The sequence below is a fragment of the Monodelphis domestica genome, chromosome 8, assembly GCF_027887165.1.
Source record: "Monodelphis domestica isolate mMonDom1 chromosome 8, mMonDom1.pri, whole genome shotgun sequence".
NCBI classification, from domain to species: Eukaryota; Metazoa; Chordata; class Mammalia; order Didelphimorphia; family Didelphidae; genus Monodelphis; species Monodelphis domestica.
The window spans coordinates 242,747,609-242,767,706 of NC_077234.1; the positions used below are offsets into that span (position 1 = coordinate 242,747,609).

The 20,098-nt window shown below is 37.3% G+C and overlaps 1 protein-coding gene across 2 annotated transcripts in view; it reads right to left on the reverse strand.

The window, feature by feature from the left end:
* EPHA6 (EPH receptor A6) overlaps positions 1-20,098 on the reverse strand; it is a 1,223,915-nt gene that overhangs the window by 188,122 nt on the left and 1,015,695 nt on the right. For both annotated transcript variants that reach the window (XM_056806830.1, XM_056806831.1), the window contains one exon: positions 12,406-12,467. In XM_056806830.1, the coding sequence (XP_056662808.1) occupies positions 12,406-12,467 (62 nt within the window). The remainder of the gene's footprint in view (positions 1-12,405; positions 12,468-20,098) is intronic.

Below are 20,098 nucleotides of genomic sequence, written 5' to 3' on the forward strand. Positions count from 1 at the left end.
TGTTTAGATCATGTTCAATTCTTTGTGGCCCTATTTGGGGTTTTCTCTGCAGAGATATTGTAGTGTTTTGCCATTTCCTGTGCCAGTTCATTTTATAGATGAGGAAATAAGGCAAAGAGGGCTTAAGGGACTTGTCTGGGGTCTCACAGCTAGTGAACATCTGAGGCAGCATTCGAACTGAGATCTTTTTGAGTTCAGGCACGGCGTGCTATCTACTGTACCACCTAACTGCCCTATTGAGACTTTTGAACAATTTAAGACAATTGTTCACTTTCTGGATAATCAACTAAACAATAAATCAAACTCTAATTTGTGGCAATCGCCAATTTCTGAAATATACAGGCTCGGTGACAGTTTACCAGTAGGGTCTTAGCAGGCCAGTTTGAGTTGGCTCCAGCCTGCCTCTGGGCACTCCTTTGGGAGGAATCAATATGGCACAAAGAAAACAGCGCTGGGTTTGAAGGCAGAGAACCTCCCTTTGGATCCTTGCTCTGATAATATGCCTCTGTTAGGTTTCACTTGGGTTTGCGTTTCCTCATATGTTATATAAAAGGGAACAGACTGGATCAGTGATATGGAACTCAAATAGAAATAGGGGGTGGCACTGGATCTTATCTGTGGGCCATTTCTTACTTGGAAAACCACATATTATCTATGCTTTCTTGTATTGTTAAAAGTGTTTCCCCATGGTATCGTGATTTGGTTCTGGTTGCATTTGGCTAGATAAGGCAGTGTTTGACTCCTCCAGCATAGATGACCTGATGTCTTGATGGGTTCCACTTCTCAGTGCCTTTTAGTTGGCAGTTGGAGGGTTTCCTGCAAGGAGCTTTGCTTGATTTTACCCCAGTGCCTCTGGCGGGGGCATAGTTAGTGCAGAAACAACAGAAGAATTGATTTATAAAAGGAGGGTCTAACAGAATTCTGAGGTTCAGGATATGGTTTCTTTGACTCAAGCAAATAACATGTTCACCCATTCTGCTTGGGGACTACATCAGTGGCATTATCTTTAAGTCTTAAAGAACAGGATAGTTTAGTTTTTTCCACAAATGAAAATGCCCTTTTCTCCCTCCTCCCCCCCCAAGCTCTATTCTTCCCAGCATAGGGCCCATTTAGGATCTCAATGAAAATTTTTCTAATTTGGTTAAAGAGAATGCCAGTCCACATTTAGATTTTATACTCTAGATTATCTGATTTTGCTCTACCAACTGCAAATCAGGCTGTCATCTGCATCTGCAGGGACAGGGAATACATTTTCTACTTTTTGTTTGTTTAAGGAAGCACTCCTAGCCTGGTAACCAATATACCCTCATGCACAGTGTCGTTATTCAATAAATATTAATTCAAATGGAATTGAATTGCTTATGAGGGGAGAAAGAACTGAGATTTAATATCTTAGGCCTTTCTGCTAAAGATTAATCAGAAGGAAATTATGAATTTTTTTATGACATATGGTGTCTTCCCAGGAAAGCCAATTCAGCAGAGAAAGAGTGACTACCAGCAGCATGTTTACACAATCCATCTTGCAGCTTTCTGGCTCAGAAGTCTGTTTGCCTTCATTCTTCTAGCTTGTCTCTTCCTCAGCCTTGCAGGGGAGTCAGACTCCTTTAAGAGCTTAACCTCTAACTGTCAGATGGGGAGTGTCTTGATTAGAAAACTGGGTTCAAAAGCTATACATAATAATGACTGCTGTATCCCAAAGCAACAGAGCTGGAAATAAAACCCAGAGTGCATCACACCACATATCTAAGCTGGCTGTCAAGTTACAAAAGCCTTGTGATAACCCGGCTCTCTCTCCGGCTGGTTGTTTCCCAGCATCTGCTTTTGCCTGCTCTTAAGTCAAAACCTTACTGTGGCTTCAGGAACCCTAGACTCGCTGCCAGGATTCTGGGATTATGTCCTGGGAATAAATATCAGTCTATACCACTCACTAACATGTGTTTTATATAAATTCATATCCCTGAGCAATTTATTCTGAGAATCGATTCAACAAATGTTTGTTAAGCACTTACTGTGTGCTATGCATCATGATAGCCCCTGGAATGACAAAGATTAAAAATGATATGGAAGTCGCCCATAGTAGGGTGAGATCTGGAAACTACTAGTGGTGTATTGTAGGGAGTGCTTCAAAATCTATCATCCCAGAGCATCAAGCTTTGCCCCTCTGCCCACTTTCCCAGTTATTTCTGAAAGCTGCTCCAGGTTATTTTGAATAATCCTGTCCAGATGTTCTGGATGGATGCTTTGGGGGATAAAAAGACATTTAGGGAGGGTGAAGTCCAAATAGTAAGTGGGAGGGGTTGCTGTCACCAGTGGGAGAGGAACCACTTGGATGATAAGGGGGGAGAGAGAGAAATCACAATGACTGGCTTATTCAGTCTTGTATGGGATTGAAGCCAGAGACTTGTTTACATTGTGCAAGGATGGAACATTCCCTCAGAGTCCTGAGAAATCTTTAGCACGAAATGTACATTTGTGGGTCTACAAACTAAGGTTTTTAAAGGAATGGAAATGATCTGACCTCGAGGCTGGCTCTGAGGTATGTATTTGAACTACAAATACAGCTGGACAAGGTAAGCTCTAGAGAGCTCAGACAGGAGCTACAAAGAAGGTCTAATTCTTCTTCAATACAGCCCTTCAAATACTTGAAGACTATTATCTTGCTGTAAGTCTTTCCTTGACTAAGTTAAACATAATCTGTTTATTTCAAGGAATCCTCACTAGGCATGACTGCTATGGCCCCAGCATGCTGGTCACCTTTACCTCAGCTTACATATGTATCTTCCAGAATTTTCTCAAGAATTAGATATAATTCCAGAAATGATCTGATTGGGACAGAGTATAGTGTGTCCATTACTTCCTTTGGTACCTACAGTTTGATTAACAGAAGCCAGAACTGGAGTCAGGAAGACCAGATCTCAAATTCAGCTTCAGATACTTACTAACTGTGTCATCCTGGGCAAATCACTTACCCTTGTTTACCTCAGTTTCCTCATCTGGAAAATGAACTGGAGAAGGAAATGACAAACCACTCCAATATCTTTGCCAAGAAAATTCCAGAAGAAATCAAGAAATATTAGGTACAATTGAAATGATTGAACAACAACAAAAGATCTCATTAGCTCTTTTCTGGTTGTAGACTCACACGGATATGTCGACTATTAAAAACTCACAGATATTTTTCATATAAGCTGCTTTTTTAGGAATGTTTTCCCCATCTAGGTATCTACTTATCTAGGTAGTTCTTTGAGTCTGAGTGCAAGACTTTACATTTATTCTTAGAAATTTTATCTTGTTAGTATTATTATTAGCTCACTATTTTAGCTTATTGAGATCTTGTTTGTGCTCTTATTCCATTATCCACTGTATTACCTATCCTTTTGGGCTCCTGGCAAATTTGATTAGCATGGACTTTACGTTCTAATCTAATGGATTACGTTCTAATCCAAGCTTGTGATATTAAAATAGAGAATAAAACTGGGCTATAGAGAGTACCCTGGCACACTTCTCCAGAGATATCCCCTCTCCCCCAATTCATTAAATAGAACTCTTTCGGTTCCTGTCATCTATATCTACCAACTATATCTAGTAGAGTTAAGAAGATACTATCTTTGATATTTTAATGGATCTATAGTAATGTTAATATTAATATTCTTTCCAACAGGGCAAACGACAAACCACAATAAGGTTGGTGTCTTTTTTTAAGTGTCTTGAGAATTGATTCCTCTAACTTAGATCTATTCAGTATATAGTTGGTATACGAGTTGCTCTTGGCTGCTCTTTTCCAGTGTGCCAATTCTACTTGTAATACATTAGGGACTATGATGTTACAATCTAAATATAATAATAATGATGATGATGATAACAAAAATTACATAGCAATTATCATGTTCTAAAACAGTGTATGAAGTACTTCACAAATTTATCGTTTGATACTAATAATACTGATAATAATTGTGGAATGTAGGTGTTATTATTATCTCATTTTACAGGTGAGGAAACTGAGGCAAATAGAGGTTGTGACTTGCCTAGGGCTGTAGAGCTGGCAAGTGTCTAAAGCTGGATTTGAACTTAGGTCCTCCTGACTTCAGGCCTGGAGCTCTCATTCTTATCCTCTACTCCAAAGATTCATACATAAACTATAATTATTTTAATGTTCATGTTCGGGGACTGTTAGGTGCTTGATAGCCCAAAGAAAAATGCCAAAAGAAACAGGAAAGGACAAGTAGAGATAAAAGAAAGTCTAACAGTAGGAAAGGGTAAAGAAATGTTCATCATCCAAGCAGCTAGGTAGTGCAGTAAATAGAGTACTGGAGTCAGGAAGATCTGTGTTTGAATCCTGCCTCAGACACTAACCAGTTATATGATCTTGGGCAAGTAATCTCTCAGTTTCCTTATCTATATTGTTGTTAGAATCAAATGAAAGAACTGATGTAGCTTTTCTCAAGCTTCAATGGCTATATAAATGTGAGTTATTATTATTATTGTTGTTGCTATATTTGTTATTATTACTATTATAATATCTCTATTCTCTATCACATGGAATGAGACCTGAGAGTAACTCTAAAGTTTGTATATCCTGGGTTAAGCAAGCTACTGGGGGACAGAACAAAAACCTAACCATCATTGTTTTCATTGGAAAATGTATTCCAAATCTCATTCTATTTGTAAATAGGCAACTTCTTCGAAAGAAACGTTTAACTGTGAAAGAAGGCACTATCCAATAGACATGAGATGGAAAGATTTTAATGAAAAATTATTATGATTGTCTTTTCTTTGAGAAAAACGCATCGCGAAAATTATTCCACTTTTGTAGTCTCAATGTAGCTGGCATAAAGCAAAGCACACAGAAGCCATTTAGGAAAATTTCTTTTGGACAAATTAATACACAAAGTTATCCTTTGGGCGGCTAAAGTACATATCTTGACAAATAAATGAACCTTCATTGATTTTTTCTACTGCCAAATCTAAAATAAATGGAATGCAGATTGAGGTCATCCTTATATCCCAGGAAAATATAAACCCATGCATGCACAATTTATAAGAAAAATAGTGTCTAATAAATACACTGCTCATTAATAAAATATAGCTAACATAAGGCAAAATGCCATTTTTACCAGATTTATAATTTGTAGATATAAATATTTAAAAGTTTTCTTTAATTTTTTAAATTAATTTGTGCTTTGCATTTGGATTTGTTCAAGGAAACTCTTCAAATGACTCACACCGCCTTTGAAACACTGTTAGGTACTTATATATTATTTAAAACATCCCAGTTCCTGAGGTATGCCTAACAAGATTTTTTTGATGAAAATTAAAACAATTTTTAGCAAATAGAAAGAAAAGATCAGGGGGTAGAAGAGCCATAACATTAAGTCACTTTATGACTTCTTCCACTATGTGTTAGATAAAAAAAAATAAACCAATATGGTGATATACTTTAAAGAGTCTTAACTTCACATTCATGAAATGTAACCATTTTAAATCAAATTAACTTTTATGCAAGTGAACTATGTATAAATGAACTTTTAATGAGCTTTCTAAAGACTACCTAATTTTTTTTGGCATGTATTTTTTTTGAGATAAGTTAGTAAAATTACTGAAGGCTTGTGGTAGAAGGAGTTTTCTATATGATTGAACACACATGCCTTGTCCTAATCTCTAACCCTTACTGAAAATGAATAAATTTACTATAATTAAAAAAAATCTTATATCAACACATTCTTAATTGTTTGTATAAATGAAAAACTATTTTTGGTAAAGAAGTGGGTTGTACAGAATTCTTCTTTTTGGTTTTGGAATACATTTGAATACTGGTATTTGAATATGAGTACATTGGATGTTCTGTGAATTTTCTTCAGAATAAAATTATACCACCCAATGCAGATTGTCCTAAAATTGTGCTACGTCTTTTCTGACTACTCAAGCTTCATTACTTTGTATTCAGTTAGGACATTTGTTAATGCAAGATATTAAGGAGAATGAATTAAGAAAATGAGTATGTTCGTAGGATAAGCTAAATTGTAAGCATTTATAAGGCCTTAGGAATATGTAGCTTTGGGAGCATTTTACTGTGAAATAAAATTCTTTTGCAATTATTTTCTTTGTGCTTTGTGTTAGGTTTTCTCTTTGTAGGGCTTATGTCAAAGTCTCACAGCTTATAAATATTCACTGGATACTTATTTCTATGTATGAATCCCAAAGCAGAGAATTCCCTCTCAAGCTCTTACAAAGCCAGGGCTGAAGTAAATCTGCTCTCTTTTGGTAACTCATTGTTCTTTGTGAGAGGGATAAAAAGTAAAGAATGCTACAGTTTAAAACACCTTTCTAAAGTAGAAAGCTAAGTAGCTGAAAAAGAGCATTCAATGTAAAATATCATGTAAAAATACATTCAACTTTGGTAAATTAGTAAGGGATTTCATGATTGTAATTTATGACTTTTATATGCATTTGTAATTATTGGTGTGAGATGAATTAATTTTTAAAAATCTGACCAGTAATTTTCTTGTTGTGGTGAACTCACAGTGAGAAAAATTGCAGAGGATGAAAACCAAGACTTTCCTTTATTCTAGAGAAGGTCTGTCATTAGAAAAAAATGAGCAACTTTGTGTGCAATTATAACAAACCCTCAGTCTGTTGTTTCATTTGCTGAACCATAATGCTTTTTGTTTAGATATGTTCTTATGTATATCTGATTAGGTGTAATCAGAGACCCTCAAAAATAAGGGATTTAAAAAGCCTTCATGAAGCTATAGAACCATCCATATATCCTAGATACAAGCTGATAATCTTGAGTAACTTTGTGTACTAACTTGGGTAAGTGGCAAGAACCACTATTCTTTTATTAAGCCATTATTTTAATAAATGAACACATGGAAGGAATTTTCAAATGTGTAGGAGACTAACAGGGTGACCTTTTATTCATCTTAAGTAAGCAAAGGATTGCCCTGAATGAACTAGATGCCTAAACTTTTGGAATAGTTTCTCTCATTGGTTTCTCCACCTCAAATGTCTTTCCATTCTATTATATCTCTTACTAAGCCACAAAAATAATTTCCCTCAAGCATAAATCTGCCCATGTCACCATCACCCTTCCTTAATACACTCCAGAGTGTCCCTTTTAACTCTAAGATCAAATATAAATTCGGATCGACATTTAAAGTTCTTCCAAACTTGTTCTCTTCTCACACATTACTGTCTTCCATGTCAAGAGGAGAGTAATGTTTGCCATCTTGATCCAGTTGCTGTTCCTCGCACAAGATGTTCCACCTCCCCATCTTTGTGCCTTTGAAGTGACTGCTTTCCCCCAAGCCTGGGATGCTCTCTCTCCTTATCTCTGCCTCTTAGAATCCTTATTTCCTTCAAGTTGTGGTTGAAATGACACCTGCCTTTCCCCAGGCTTCTTCTCCCTCTTCCTATCCCCAAATTGCTAGTGCCTATGTCTCTGGGTTACTTTTCATTTATACTGTCTGTTCCTTTCATATACCTACTGATAAATGTGTTGTCTCTTCTTTAGAGTGTAAACCTCTTTAGAGCAGGGACTCCTTCCCTCCCTCCCTCCCTCTCTCCCTCTCTTTCTCCCTCCCTCTCTCTGTCTCTGTCTCTGTCTCTGTCTCTCTCTGTCTCTCTCTGTCTCTCTCTCTCTCTCTCTCTCTCTCTCTCTCTCTCTCTCTCTGTCTCTCACTCACTCTCTCTCTTCCTCCCTATCTCTCCCTCCCCCCCTCTTTCTCGCTCTCTCTCCAATGCCTCCTGTATCATAAGCATAAAGCATAAAACCCATTAATCGTAAATGCTTGTTGATTGATCAAGTACATCCTTCTTTCTTCTACCTAGATAGAAACTATTATCTACTTCCTAAAGAGCTTTAGAGAAAATGCTATTTGCAACCCATGGGCCAGAACCAAAGCTCTGGGTTTATACTGAGTTCAACGTTGGGTCTTTCTAAGGTATCCTTTTCTTTGGTTCTTGTTCCCATTCAGGGCTTTCCTAATTTTGTGGGTTTCTATAAAAAAATAAAAGAGCCCTCAATTTCCATATAAATACTCAGGCTAACATTGTTGAATATAGAACAGTAGAGCAGACTTGCTTAAAGTTGATAGAAAAATAGAAAGCATTACAGAACTCACACTCAAGCCCTTACTTGGTCTTGCATTGCCCATGGGCTTTCACCTTTTTAAAGAGATTTATGAAGTACAGGACACGAGACATAGAATGTTACCTTAATAATAACAAGTAACATTTATATAGCATCTTAAAGCTTGCCTAGCTTTACATGATCTCATTTGAGCCTCACAACAACCTGAAAAGTAGTTGTTATTGTTATCACCATTTTACCAGTGAGACTCAGAGTGGATAAGTGACTTTCCCAAGGTCATCCCAAGAATGAATCGGGGCTTGAAATCAAGCCTTCCTGCCTCTGAGTCTAGTAATACCAGAAGCATCAAATATGCAGCTTGTTGGCCATATCCCACCCACAAGTACAGACAGGAACCAGATTAAAATATAATCGGGAAATATTTAACAAAATAAATAAAAATTTAATTTTTATAAAACATTCATAATGTTAATATGTGGTTTTTCTTGTCAATATGCAGCCCACAGGGATTCTTATATATAGTTTTGTGGCTTCTATTTCTATGTGAGTTTGGCCCACTGCTCTATACCACCCAGATGCCTCTAGGTTGAGATCCTTTTAAAAGAGAAAATTAGGAGTTGGGCTACCCATCACTTACTGCCTTGGCCTAGTCACTTTCTGTCAGCTGGTACTTTAGTGGATGATATACTAGAGTGGGGAGAGACTTGAGATGGAGAACCCAATGAAGACACTGTTGCAAAAGTTTAGACATCTAGTTCCACCAGGGTATCCGTTGGGGGAAAAAATCTCCCTGATGGCGTCCCATACATTTGAAAATTCTGACGGTGCGCTCATTTATTTTAAAATAACGTGGGAGTAAACCTATCCCAAAGAACTTCCTTACTGGCGAGAGAGATGAGAGGCAATTTGTGTATATGCATATAGACACAGTTTAAAAGACCTTTCTAGAATTGAAGCGAAGTAGCTGCCTCTGTTCTGTTGCTGACTCCCTTGGCCAAGTCATTTGTTTCCTTCTCTGTAAAATGAAGATAATCAATCAGACAGTTTCGGGGGTCCTTTCCTGTTCTGCATTTATGAACCCATGAGCCTTGCATTCCTTGTGGCCTTATTTAGACTTGTGGCTGTACCCCAAAGTTGGGATGGCTTCTACCTTCCCCCAGCCTCTTACCTGGACGATGCACATAACTCCCAGTGCTAGAAAAGGGTGATGTTTAGACTTTCTCCTCCCCATTGTGGCTCCTCCCCTGATGCCAGCTTTAGCTCTGTTTAGAGCAAGCACAATTCCACTTGGTGCAGAAATGATTCCACTGAACAGCCCCAACCCTCACACAATCCCCACTCTGGGGCCATATGTCATCCTCTTCTGAGGCCACCCAAGTTCCCTGCTGCAGATGCTTCCCATGTACGCCTGTGTCTGTATGCCCTCCCAGCCATCATTGTCTCTGTCTCTCTTTCAATGTTCTGCTTTCTGATCCTGTGTTAAAAGGGCAGGTCCCAGCTCTTGCCAGGCAGGGTATTGAGTCAGCCTTATTGAAAGGAAGTTTATAAAACTCTTTGACTTTCTGGGATAGAACTGATGAGGAGGAGGGATTCAGATTCCAATTTTTAAAAAAGGAGCCTTATTGCATGTACAAAGAAGTGTTTTTTTATTTCATAAGATCATAAAATAATAATTTAGAAATGAAAGAGACTTTAGAAATCACCTAACCCAAACTATTTATTTTACAGATTAGGAAACTGAGGCACCTATAGGTCAAGTGATTTGATCAAGGTCACATAGGTAGTTCCTAATAAGCACTCTTATGAAGGAAAGTTAGAGAATTAGAAGAGGCAGCTGTGGCTCAGTGGTTAAAAGCAAAGACCTTAGAGTCAGAATCAAACCTGAGTTCAAATCTAGCCTTAAATACTTTCTTACTGTTTAATTCTGGGCAAGTTACTTGACCTACCATTGCCTGACAAAAGGATCCACTGGATTTTCTAGAGAAGGAAATGACAAACCACTACAGTATCCTTGCCAAGAAAATTCCATGGATTAGACAATTAGAAATGGGGAATATAATAGTTCATTAGAGTTTAGAGGCAGGAATATAGTAGCTCACAGCATAATATATTTATCATAGAAAGGGACTTGAGAGTTCATTTAGTTTAACCTTTTTATTTTTATAGATGAAGAAGCTGAGAAGAAAAGTGAATTGTCTATAAATGAACGGAATGGGCTGGGTTCAGTTCTAACTTCCAAATCCAGCTTTCTTTCCATAAGCCTAAAATAAATGATGATATAATGCATCAACATAGATTGCCTGGATCACTCACTGATATTTGTAAGTTAAATAAGTTATTTAAAAAGATTTCTAAGCAAATATCTTATTTTTAACCCAGCACATTTTAGATAATTTGTGATCTTGCAGGATGGAAATAACTGAAGTAGCTGATTATCTTCTAGTTTGCTTCTTGCTCTTCCTTGGTGCGGTTTCCAGTAGCAATTTAAGTTTTGGGTCTGCTATATTATTTGTCTTCTTAGCCTGCTTCCTGATATAGCTGATAGAAAAGCTTACCCAAAGCATATTCAGATACACATTTAAACCCAAACTGATGTTTTGAGTAAACAAAATAGAGAGATAAAAACTCTATAATCATTTCAAATACTTCAGGAAGCATTTGACAAATTAGAGTAAGTTCTTTAACCCTTTGTGTAGTCAAAATGAAAAGACATTCCAAAAAGAGCCAGAGAGAGATAGACAGAGTCAGAGATATGGAGAAAGAGAGAGCCAGAGAGAGAATGAATCAAATCTGTCCCCAAACGCCCATGAGTTTCACTTGGCTTCAAAAAAGACACTTGGAATTGAGTATGTATTGTGAGCAGTGTTGTTCTATAATGACCCCCCCCCCAATTTTGCTGAATTCAGCCTCTAGCACTGAAGCTGGATACCAATACCAGTCATGCTGAAAATATATCATTGCTGCTCATTGCTGCAATATGGAAGAGAGGGAGGGTATGAGATCCAGGGGGAAAATGAATAGAAATGAAGATCAGGAGAGACAGATGAGATCGGCACTCAACTCTCCTAGAGAGTGTGCTGTATAAATAAAAGAGAAAGGAAAACTGGATTGTTGAAAACCTTTTATCCACATGAAAAGGATGAAGAAAAATAAAAAAAAATAAAGCCTCAAATGGAAAAAAATATGGCCTTTTTAACAAGAAAGTGAAATATTTAAGATCTCTAAATAACAAAGATTCTTAACGTGGGGTCCATGGAATTCTAAGGCACCTATGGAGAGATTTCAGGGAATCTGGGAACTTAAAAGGAAAAAATGACAGTTTCATTTATGTTAATCTTTATTGAAAGTTAGCATTTCCTGCAATCATGTTTTAATGAACCACATTATAGATAGTCCAAAGTGTCCATAACACACAAAAGCTAAGAACCTTTGTTTTATAATAATTGAAAAAAGTTATGAAATTAACTAACTCCAATTATTTTTTAGCTTAGAATGTGCTTAGCCACAAAAATAAAAACAAATCAGTTCAATTCCCCCTCCCTCTCTGATGCATTTACCCCAGTAGAATTTTTTTTTCTTCAAAAAATGGTATACCCATTAAGGCTACAGGCCTTATGATGAAGATGCTCCAGAAAACAGATTCCTGGTATTGTCCTAGAACTTTGATTTGATGGCACGAAGTGAATCAATACAGTTCTTGAGCAGATTCACTGTCAAGTGTAAATAAGCGTGCTTTTAGATATTTGAAGAGCAAACTTTTAAGGGTACTCCTCAGATGTATCCAGGCCCCCCCAAGTGAGTCTTTGCTTAGTTCTTCCCAGCTCTCCTTGTTTCTCTTTCTTGCTAATCATACACTGACCTTGTGGGGGATGGCGGAACAAAGGTGAGAGTGACACGTTTCTAATATCAGTTATGACTACAAGCCCTAATCGATCATATACCAATGATCAGACCAAGCAAAATCTGACACAAAAGTGCTTTAAAGGTGATTAAGCCAAGTGAGCAGTGTATACTACGGCAAGAAGTAGGGCTTCAATTCATCTCTCCCTTCATGATAACACTTTCTGAAATCTATATCACTAAATATGGAGAAATCAATTACATTATCAAGTTCAAATCTTTCACCCTCCTCATCCCTCCTAGTTATGCTCTAATGTATCACTGTACCTAAGAAATGCACTCTGGGAAACATTTTGCTATTCTTCATGAAAAATTCCATGAATAATATTATGTAAGAATTAATTTACGCTAAATGATTTAAATCCCCAACTCAGAATAGCTTCTTTAACTATCATCCGAAAATGGCACCTCACCCGTAGAAAGGAGTCCAGGGATCCATTCTCCATGTATTCAACCACAATCATGACTGGTCTGCCTGCAAAAAGAACAAACGGCCCGATGAACATGGTGATGATAAGAATGATGCTGCTAAGTGATATTTGGAGAGTTTTAAATGGTGCAAAACTTTTACAGGTGTTACCTCCCAGCCGGTCCTCCCAACAATCTTGTGGGGGAAAGTCCTGTAAGGATCGTTGTCCCAACTTTCCAGATGGGGAAACTGAGATTCTGAGAAACTAAATGACTGACTGCAATTTCCTCAACTATAAAATACAGTTACTAGCACCTACCTCCCAGGGTTGTTCTGAGAATGAGATGAAAAAAAAGTACAGGGCACAATGCCTGATACAGAGTAGACACTATCCAAATACTGTTACTATTATTATTATTATTACTAGTATGTCAGCTAGTAAGTGGTAGAATATAGATGAAAACCCAAATGTCCAACGTGGAAATCCAGCTCCAATGAAACATCATTATAGATCTCCAGGTCTTCTTGGTAGGTTGTTTTTAAATTAATTGAAACATCACTTTCCAATTTCCTTTAATGATAATAATTTTATTGTTGTTCAGATGTTTCAGTCAGGTCCCAATTTTATTACCCAAATTGTGTTTTTTTTTTTTTTTGTAGAGATAATGGTTTGTCATTTCCATCATTTCACAGATAAGGAACTGAGGCAAAAAGACTTGAGTGACTTGCCCAGTGGCACACAGCTAGTAAATGCCTGAGACTGGATCTGAACTCAGAAGGATGAATCTTCCCGACTCCAGTCCCAGTATATTGTGCCACCTAACTACCCCTAATAATAATGATAGACGTTGAGATCTATATTATATTATCATGCTAATCATTTAATCCTCACAACAGCCCTGTGAAGTAGCTATTATTATTATTATTATTTTCATTTTACAGAACAAGGAAGGGAGGTAGGGAGAGGTTTAATGACTTGCCCAAGGTCACAAAGTCATGATATATCTGAAGAAAAATTTGCACTCAGATCTCCCTAAATCCAAGTGCACAGTGGCACCTCGATTCCTCCAGTATCATAGGGAAGAACTTTCTCCAGGTTCTTAAAAAACAAAACAAAACCCATAACCAGATCATTAGAGATGACTAAAAAAAGGGAAAATGAGTTTAATTATTCACTAAATAAATATGTGCATCAAGTCTGGGATGCCTTTCTTTTTTAGGAATATCCCCACAAATCCAAGTCAGGGAATTTGAAGCAGTTACAAAAAAAATAGGAAAACTTCCAGAGTTGCCTTGTAGACAGCTGTGGTTCAGCTTCTCATAAAGCCCTGCAGTAATTATGGTTGAATTACATTAAACAGTGCCTTTCTAAAGGCAAAACCAGAGAAGACATTCATAAATTGTCTTTAAGAAACCATAAACCATTGGTCACAGTGTGCTTTATTGAGGAAAAGGACTCCCAAGCAGAAAAATTTCAGTAGATGGATGAATGCTATAAAGTTTGTGGGGGGAGGCAGGAGGGTGGAAAGATTTTGTAACAGCACAGGATCCCATTTTTATTAGACACTGATTAGATTAACTGTGGCAACTCTCACACTATGTGACGAATAAGTAATTTCTCTTTGATAGAAGAGCCCAGAAGAGGAGCTCAAATCCAAAGCCTCCTATAATTTGCTTCTTTTTCACATCCCATTTGCAGTCGTTACCATCTCCAAATGCACTAATGCTTCTTGGGATTATTTGGTAGAAGTGATTTTCACTTGCTCCAGAAACCAGAATCCATTTTATTCAACCTAACTGCCCAAATTCACAATATCAACTCATCTCCGGCAAGAAGGGACAATGAAATTTACCTGGAATTAACATCGATGACAGATTTATTTTTAAGTTCTATTTTTCAGGTTGTTCAGTTGAACTTTCAAGCTGCTCCATGGGCAGAGTTTTCTTTAATATAGATAGAATAGACCTAGGAAGAAGCTGCATGTGTTCTTAATGGAAATACTCATTTTGTCACAGTAGCTCATTTCCTCTTATGAGCCTAAAGCCTTGAGGGGTGGGAAAGGGGACTTCCAAATTCGTCGCCATTTTTTCAAATGCTAGAGTTTTACACTGATTTTCTGAAGGTTAAACATTGCAACAGATCTGCCAGCTGATCACATTTGGGATTAGTCCCTTTTGAAAGATTGGCATTAACTTGTATTCTTTAATGTCCCTAAAACTAAAGATATCACACGGATCTAAGGAATCCATAAAAATAAGTCAGAGCTTTGTGGAAAATATTTGCTTCAGATGAATACTTGGGACTGATGAGGGCAGGTTTAAAAATTTCAGGGCATAAATGGAACACATTCTTCTGAGATCACAATTCAGAGGATATTTAGAGTGAGATTTGGAAAAAGGGACTGGAATATATCTCTATATAGTACATATATAGTGCATGAATGCTATGTACAATGAAATCTGTTAGGTGTGGAGGAAGAAAGATTTAGAGATGAAGGAAGATCAAACACACTTATTGTAGAGATGAGGAAAATTCTTTTTAAAGCCATGGAAAGACTTGGCCCTGGTTGAGCCAGGATTTGAATGCAGGGTCTCTGTCTACAAATCCAATAGTCCCTCCATGGTACCATCTTACCACCTTTCCCTGCCTTGCCTTGTCCATGACCTTTTCTCCAGCAATCTAAATACTGCAGTTCTTTTAAGACCCATTTCAACGCTACTTCTTCCATGGAGCATTACTTGGTTACCTTAGGGATAATTTGTAGCTTTGTTTTTTATTTTATTTATAGTCCATACAATAGATTATCAGACTGTGGATTATAAATTGGCTTGAACTGTTCCCTTATATTCCTTTTTCATCACCTATTTTCTCTAGGATGTGGCCCTTCTTGGCTTCTGTAATTAACACAGTGGGAACACTAGAATCTGAGGCAAAGTATATTTTTAGAGTTTGGCATCAAGCTCTCAAAAACTAAAGAAAGTCTAATGTGGACATTTAGTATGATTCTGGGGCACCAAGATACTTTCAAATGGGCAATTCCAGCGATAATTCCTAGTGAGGCCCTCTGCTTAGTCTTCAGCTATCAGTGACAAGTGTCATTGGCTCATTAGGGCCAATGAAGAATCAAATGGAGCTTCCTTTGTTTCCTGAGCATTAGGGGTGTCCCACCTGAGCTCTCAGCTTTCCGACTTTCACTAAGGACTTTCCACTCAGAGCCATGATTAGTAAGGCTATCAGAGTTATTTTTCTGATACGTAGCTGACATGTTACATGTAATTCATTTTCAACCTGAATTTCACAGCAAGACAGGCAAGTGGTTTTACAGGATATTATTCAGTTTTATAATTTAAGCAATGGATTTAATTGCAGCAAAATGACAAAACTTTACCGGGCATTCTAGAAGCACTTCTCTGAGTGAATGGTCAGGTAACGTGTAGGGAGTGGTTTTGCCTCTATAGTTCACCATAAATTTTAGATTGTGTCCTGTAATACTTCTTTGAAGAAATATATCCAGAATAAAAAAAAAGTCTTGCCCTATTATTTTATTTTCTAACTATGCAAAGGCAGGGTAGCAGAGTGAAGGATGCTGGATTTGGAGTCAGGTAAAATTCGATTCAAATACTTCCTTTAATCCATACTAGTTAGTTATGTCATCTGGTCAGGTTCCCTACCCTCTCAGCCTCAATTTCTTCTTCTGTAAAATGGATATAATAAAATCTGTAGAACCTCTCTTTGATGGTTGTGAAATTCAAATGAGATCATCTCTCTAGAATGCTTTGGCAAACCTTAGAATGATGTATGTTATCAATTATTTTTGTTGTTTCTAGATATTTGACGTAAATGTTTGTTATCCTATGTCTTGACCCATTTCTTCAGCACCTCATTGCTCGAATGCCATCAGAATTTTTGCACAATTCTTAGGGCGACCCAGGACCAACAACTACACAGGATGACCCCAAAGTCTCGGTGCAGTTTAGAACCATTATTTCAGGGAACCAAATTTCAGGGTATTTTTGTCTAAGTTAGGAACTGTACTGACTTTGGAGTCACCCAATATAGCTAAACTACAGGGGTCTTAGATGATATTCAACCAGGCTTTCCAACCGCTTATACAAGAATTTCCTGAAATTTGTTTTTAATGGTTTGACTAAAGATATCTCTACATGACAGGCAGTCACATTTTTAAACTTATCCTTCCCAAGTACACTAGAAATGGACATAGATTTTTAAAAAGTCATTGGAGTGATGATCCCTTGGAAATTCAACTGATAGAAATTTTGCATATTATTTAGTCACAGCTAGGTGGCCCAGTGGATCTATGGAATGCCAAGTCTGGACTCCAAGACTCTTCCTGATTTCAAATCTGGACTCAGGCACTTCCTAGCTCTGTGACCCTGGGCAAGTCCCTTAACCTTGTTTGCCTCAGTTCTTCATCCATAAAATGAACTGGAGAAGGAAATGACAAACCACTCCAGTGTCTATGCCAAGAAAACCCCAAATGGAATCAAAAAGAGCTGGACAAGACTGAAGCAAGTGAACAACATCCAAAAGATCCTTGAGGGAGTTTTGTCACAGTAATGGTAAAAATAATATAATGTAGTACAATAATCCCATTTGATAATAATTATAATCACAGCTGACACCTATAAAGTTTGCTCATTTGAACTTGAAAAACAGAATTGAGGCTCATTTAAATATTGAGAATAAAATATCTCCCAGTTGCTTGTGATCCAGAAAAACTACTAACTCAACTTTTATCTTGTAAAATAAGGATTTTGGCCCAGAGTGGACTCCATGAAAAATAGCCACATAAGACAGGAATTTAGAGCCTCAAGTCAAATGAATAGAACTTTGGGGGAATTTTAAAATATTTTTATGTGAATAATGATCTCTCTGGGCTACATAGTTCTCTGTGAAAATATGCTATTTTCTGGGGTGCTAAAAGTTACCTTTTGAAAGTTTGGAAACAAAATAGTCCCCCCCATTCAAAAATCCTATTCCTGACTCAGCCCTTTCCAATTAATTCACAGTTGTATATCAGAAGTAAACCCAAACATCTTCATTTTGTCTTTTCTTCTCTTTGCAATTGCTTTGTGCATCAATGAATCCTCGCAATACAAGAAAATGTAACTTGGGCAGAAATCAGTGGACTGAGGGAATCGGATACCTGTAATTTGTTCTACCTACATCAATCACTATCCTTGTGAAGTTATTTGAATTCTCTGTGTAAGGATGCTTACTGGAAGGATAAATGAATGAATGAAATGGCACTTAATGTACCTATGATGTATCTCAGGCACTGGGAATGCCAATGCCAAGGTGAGACAGTCCCTGCTTTCTAGGAACTCATATCCTAATAGGAAGAGACAAAGCATATAGCAATGGACCAGGGAAGAGGGGTTTTGGTCTGGGAGCCTCATGGGCTTGGAAGTGACATTTGATTTTTCTGAAACTGGTATTATTGATTTGATTAACAGTCTCATTCAAATCAATAACATGAGTTTGTTGTTATTTTTCAGTTATTTCAGGTGTGTCCAAATTTTTGGGACCCTATTAGGGATTTTCTTGGCAAAGATACCAGAGCATTTTGCCTCTTCCTTCTCCTGTTCATTTGACAGGTGAGGAAACTGAGGCAAACTGAGGTAAAGTGACTTGCAAAGGGTCACACAGCTAATAAGTGTCCGAAGCCAGATTTGAACTCAGGAAGAGGAGTCTTCCTGAATCCAAGACTTGTACTCTATCCACTATGCCCCCTAGCTGACCTAGCATTTATCATCTATTATGTGTCAAGAAAAGTAGAAACAATCCCTTCCCAAGGAAAGAGGTTTAATTTGGCTGAGATGGGTGGAGGAAAGGGACAGCACATAAAGCAACAGAGCTGATGGCAAGATGGAATGGGGAAATCAAGTCCAGTCTTCGGTCCATTGTGTAGAGTGGGCTGGATGAACTTGTACAGAGTTGTCAATCAGTACAGGATGACAGTTTAAAAGGTGAATGAATTCTCTGCCACAAGGACCAGGGCATGATTTCTGGAGTTCCAGTCCAAGATTCAGGGTAGGAGAAGGAAAGCTGTGAGACAGGTGGCAAGATGGCATATATGTCTAGTCAAATGACATTGATGGATTGTCAAATGTATAGTGGAAATTCTTAATTTGGAACCAAGAGGCATGGGTTTGAATCTTGGTATCACTAGTATTCAATAGCTATTCTCATGGTATGGAATGGTCTCCCTTCTTGCTTCCTTTAAGAGCCAACTCAAATTTTACTTTTTGGAAAGAAGCCTTTCCCATGGTAGTGCCTTCCCTTTGCGACAGTTGTTTCCATGTTGCTTCTTTCATTCGAAATTTTGCTCCTTGAGTAAGTTGCTCCTTACTCAGGCACCATCTTTACCATGAAGCATTTCCTGGTCAGCCTTCCCCAAATGCCACTGTTCTCCCTTTCAAATATTTAATTTAAATTCCATATTATATTTAAATACAATTTAAATATATTTTTTTATACACTAAAAAAAAAAAGAATGTAAGCTTCTCGAGGACAGGGACTATAATAACCTTTTCTTGTATCTCCAGCACTTAGCCAGAACTTGGCACATTATAGGTGCTCAATAAATACATGCTGATTTGATTTCACTTATTTTTTGCTAACTATGAAATTGTTCTGAGCCAGGGATCTCATCTGTAAAATGGAGATGATACTTCACAAAGCTTGTGGGTGTTGGTGGTGAGAAAAAACCCTATAAAAGTCCTCAAAAACATTAATAATGGGAGCTATTTTTGTTCTAATTTTTGCTTTCAAATTTCAGCATTTCCTTGGGGTGATTTCGTGGTAGAACCAGAAGATCTAGTTTTGAATCAAAGAGCTGTCACTTATTACCTCTAACTCAGGATAAGTTATATAACCTCTCTGTAAAATGAGAAGGGTGAATTAGATGGTTTCTAAGGTTCCTTCCAGTTTAAATCTATTGTATGAGTTCTAGACAAGTAATCACAACTATCTGATTTCTCATCTTTCTTCTGAAACTTACTACCTTTATTAGTTACCTTGGGTAAATCACTTACCCTTTTTAAACATCAAGAATTCCTAGTTGAAGTCAGGGATTGGCAAACAAAATGTAAAAAAACAAATTTTAAAACAGGCACATAAAACAGGAATGCACTATAGATTGCTAATCCTCATTCTAAGTCAAAGATGGGATGCAATTTGAATCATGGAAGGAATTTTGTCCAGTGGCATTTCTGAAATTGGAGGATCCCTATGTTGAAAAAATGCATTTAGACATTATGAAGAATGAGACAAAAGTTATAAAATGTTCAGAGCTCTTGATATACAAGTAACAAATTATAAGAAGTATATTAAAATGGCAATAACATTTGTGATTGCTTTAAAAAAGATGGCCTATTTGTATAGTAGGATAAATATCAAGATATGACAAAAATGCTCTCTTGCTGTGTCCTATATTATAGATGAAGGTGCAGACAAAGTAAGGTTTAAATGATTTGTCCAGTGTCCTAGAAAAAAATTTACCGGCACAGCAGAAAATGAAATTCATACCCTTTTAATTGTGGCAAATAACCTAACCTCTTCCCAGGCTATTTGGCCGTCATATAGCAAAAATGATAGGGCAGGCATTGCTCGGTTCTATATTTTATACTAGTTTGGTATGTATGGACAAGAAAAACTTTACCTTTTTTTGACA